We start from the raw sequence: 2,714 nt of genomic DNA on the forward strand, positions 1-2,714 counted from the left end.
TATGTATATATTCAAATTGGGAATATCTTGTTCAAGCATTCTCTATGGCTGTACCTGAAATAATTCAATATACTTTCTTGGCTTTAGGCAGAGAAAATAATTTCTCTGAATGGAACCTAGATTACTATGTAATTGGTGCTTCATGGATTGTACAAAACAGCAACCTTAATTTTGGGATGACTCCTGTCTTAATGATACTCTCTTTTTCCACTGATTTCTGGATGATCCTTGTCTCCCACAAAAATTCATTTACGATGAATGATGTCAGCAATAGGGATTAACGCAGTTAATTTCTCACAAAATTCTAATGATAAACTTTTACATGTATTTTAATTATTTGAGATACTGGTTACATAAATTACACTGAAGATTTACAGATAAATTTTGTTTAGAATATAAATCACCATGGATTTTCCAAACATTGTGGGAAATTCCTGTCAATTAACCAAATATCATTGATTATTAATCTGCATATGCAAAGAATTTTCCAATTGAACTGGACATCAGTCACCATTTATGAAAGAGTAACAATTCAAGATTATAGATAATAAGGGGATAATATGTACTAACCCACATATTCTGACTACAAGACCTTTCTTTTTGCTTTAGACATAATTGTTCTTAAAATAGGAATAGATTTTGTTTTATCTTATTTGTTTACATGAATTTTTACCCAAGATCACTCTTTGGCTCCAGAGCTTTCTCATTGCACTTTTCACCTCAGCATTTCTGAGTGTGTAGATTAAAGGGTTTAACATAGGTGTTATCATGGTATAAAAAACAGCCACTGTTTTATCAATAGTAAAGGTGCCCATGGGCCGAAGATATATAAATATACAGGGTACAAAAAGTAAAATGACTACAGTAATATGTGAGGCACAGGTGGAGAGAGCCTTCCGCCGTCCCTCAGAGCTGTGACTTCTGAGGGTACACAGGATGAGGGCATAGGATATAATAAGAATAGAAAATATGAGCAAGCACATGAACCCACTGTTGGCTGCAATATAGAACCCTAAGACACGAGTATCAGTACAGGAGAGTTTTAGCAGAGGGTAAAAATCACAGAAGAAATGATCAATGACATTGGGGCCACAGAAGGGTAACCACACAATGAAAAGAATTTGAATCAGACCATGAAGAAATCCCCCTGCCCAGGACACTGCAACCAGGAGGCCACACACCTGCCAGTTCATTATGATCATATAGTGCAGGGGCCTGCAGATGGCCACATAACGGTCATAGGCCATCACTGTGAGCAGGATGACCTCAACTCCCCCAAAGAAATGTATTGCAAACACCTGCATCATGCACCCATTGAAGGAAATTGTTTTCTTTTCGGTAAGTAAGTAAAATATAATTTTGGGGGCTGTGGTAGAAGAGAGGTTACTATCTGCTAAGGACAATAAAGACAGAAAAAAATACATAGGTGATCGCAGTGCTGGGCTGGTGGCAATGGTCACAATAATGAGTAGGTTGCCTGCCAGGGTGAGAAAATAAATTAGTGTAAATATGACAAAGAAGAGATCCTGCATGAATGGGTTCTGTTTCAGGCTGAGCAGAATGAATTCTGTCACATTGCTCATTGCTCCATGAATGTCATTTTGTATTTGGATAATTGATTTTTCTGCAAATAGAACAAAAGATTACAATGGTGAAAGATAAAATTTGAGAATATTTTATCTGTCAGATGAAATGTTTTCTATGTATTTAATGGAGATCCTTTTCATAGAAATCCTAAATTTAATGTTGGGTAAATTTTGAGTCACATATTGAATACATAGACCAACTTCTACATATACACATGCTTGGTTTTATGACAGTTGTCATGTCAGGCACCTTTCCTGAAATCATTTAGGACTGAATCTTCTCCTAGTTACTAGTAGAGCAAGTTCTCCCATGACAAACCGGAATAAAAAAGACCCTGTATCACAGAGTAAAAATTAACAAAAGAAAGCCCTGGAACTACACTATACAAACAGTGACCCCTAATTTAAACCATAGACCATCGATAATAGTGCAATTTTAAAAACATGCTACATCAATTGTAACAAATATTCCACACCAATGCAAGGTGCTAATAATAGTATGTTATATTAGAATCATGATTTTAAGAATGATTGTTCCGTAAACCCACAACTTCTCTAATAAAGAGTAAACAATGAATAAAGAAAGGACCTGTAAGGAATAGAGACATGAATTCATGAAAATCTATTCTCCTGTGTCACTTCTCTAGTCACTCATGGTGTTGATGTTAAGTTGCACCATTTGTTTTACTTGATATATTAAACTAGTTTCAGGGTGTCTAGAAAACATCTGGAGAGTTCAATTTGAAATTAGGGATTATGTAATAATATGTCCTAATTAACTGAACAAAGTGAATATTTGAAGCTGTAGTAAGACACATCCTGTTAGATTTGTGAGCTTATGGTACCTTGAATAAAAATCCTATTAATTTAAGAAACTCATAGATCCTTTATCAACCATGTCTGGAAGAAGATATCAATAAAAGGATAAACGGGCAGCATAATACAATGAGGTATTTCCCAAATTTATTGGGAACTCTGGAATTCACTACTTGGAGAAATTCTGTCATATTTTTATTTCAGGGTCTATTTGCAAATCAAAACTCAATTAAAGGAATTTATGAATCATTCTCAGTATCTGTTTCAATTATAGGTACTTCTCAGTCAAGGAAACAAAAGCACAATTTATAG

The 2,714-nt window shown here is 34.8% G+C and overlaps 1 protein-coding gene across 1 annotated transcript; it reads right to left on the bottom strand.

Moving 5' to 3' along the window:
- Positions 1-644: 644 nt before the first annotated feature.
- LOC101447806 (olfactory receptor 4C5-like) lies at positions 645-1,583 on the bottom strand. Its single transcript, XM_012524011.2, has one exon. It carries the CDS (start codon positions 1,581-1,583, stop codon positions 645-647), a length of 939 nt encoding a protein of 312 aa, XP_012379465.2.
- Positions 1,584-2,714: the final 1,131 nt, after the last annotated feature.

This window comes from Dasypus novemcinctus, chromosome 10 (genome assembly GCF_030445035.2).
Source record: "Dasypus novemcinctus isolate mDasNov1 chromosome 10, mDasNov1.1.hap2, whole genome shotgun sequence".
Taxonomy (NCBI): domain Eukaryota; kingdom Metazoa; phylum Chordata; class Mammalia; order Cingulata; family Dasypodidae; genus Dasypus; species Dasypus novemcinctus.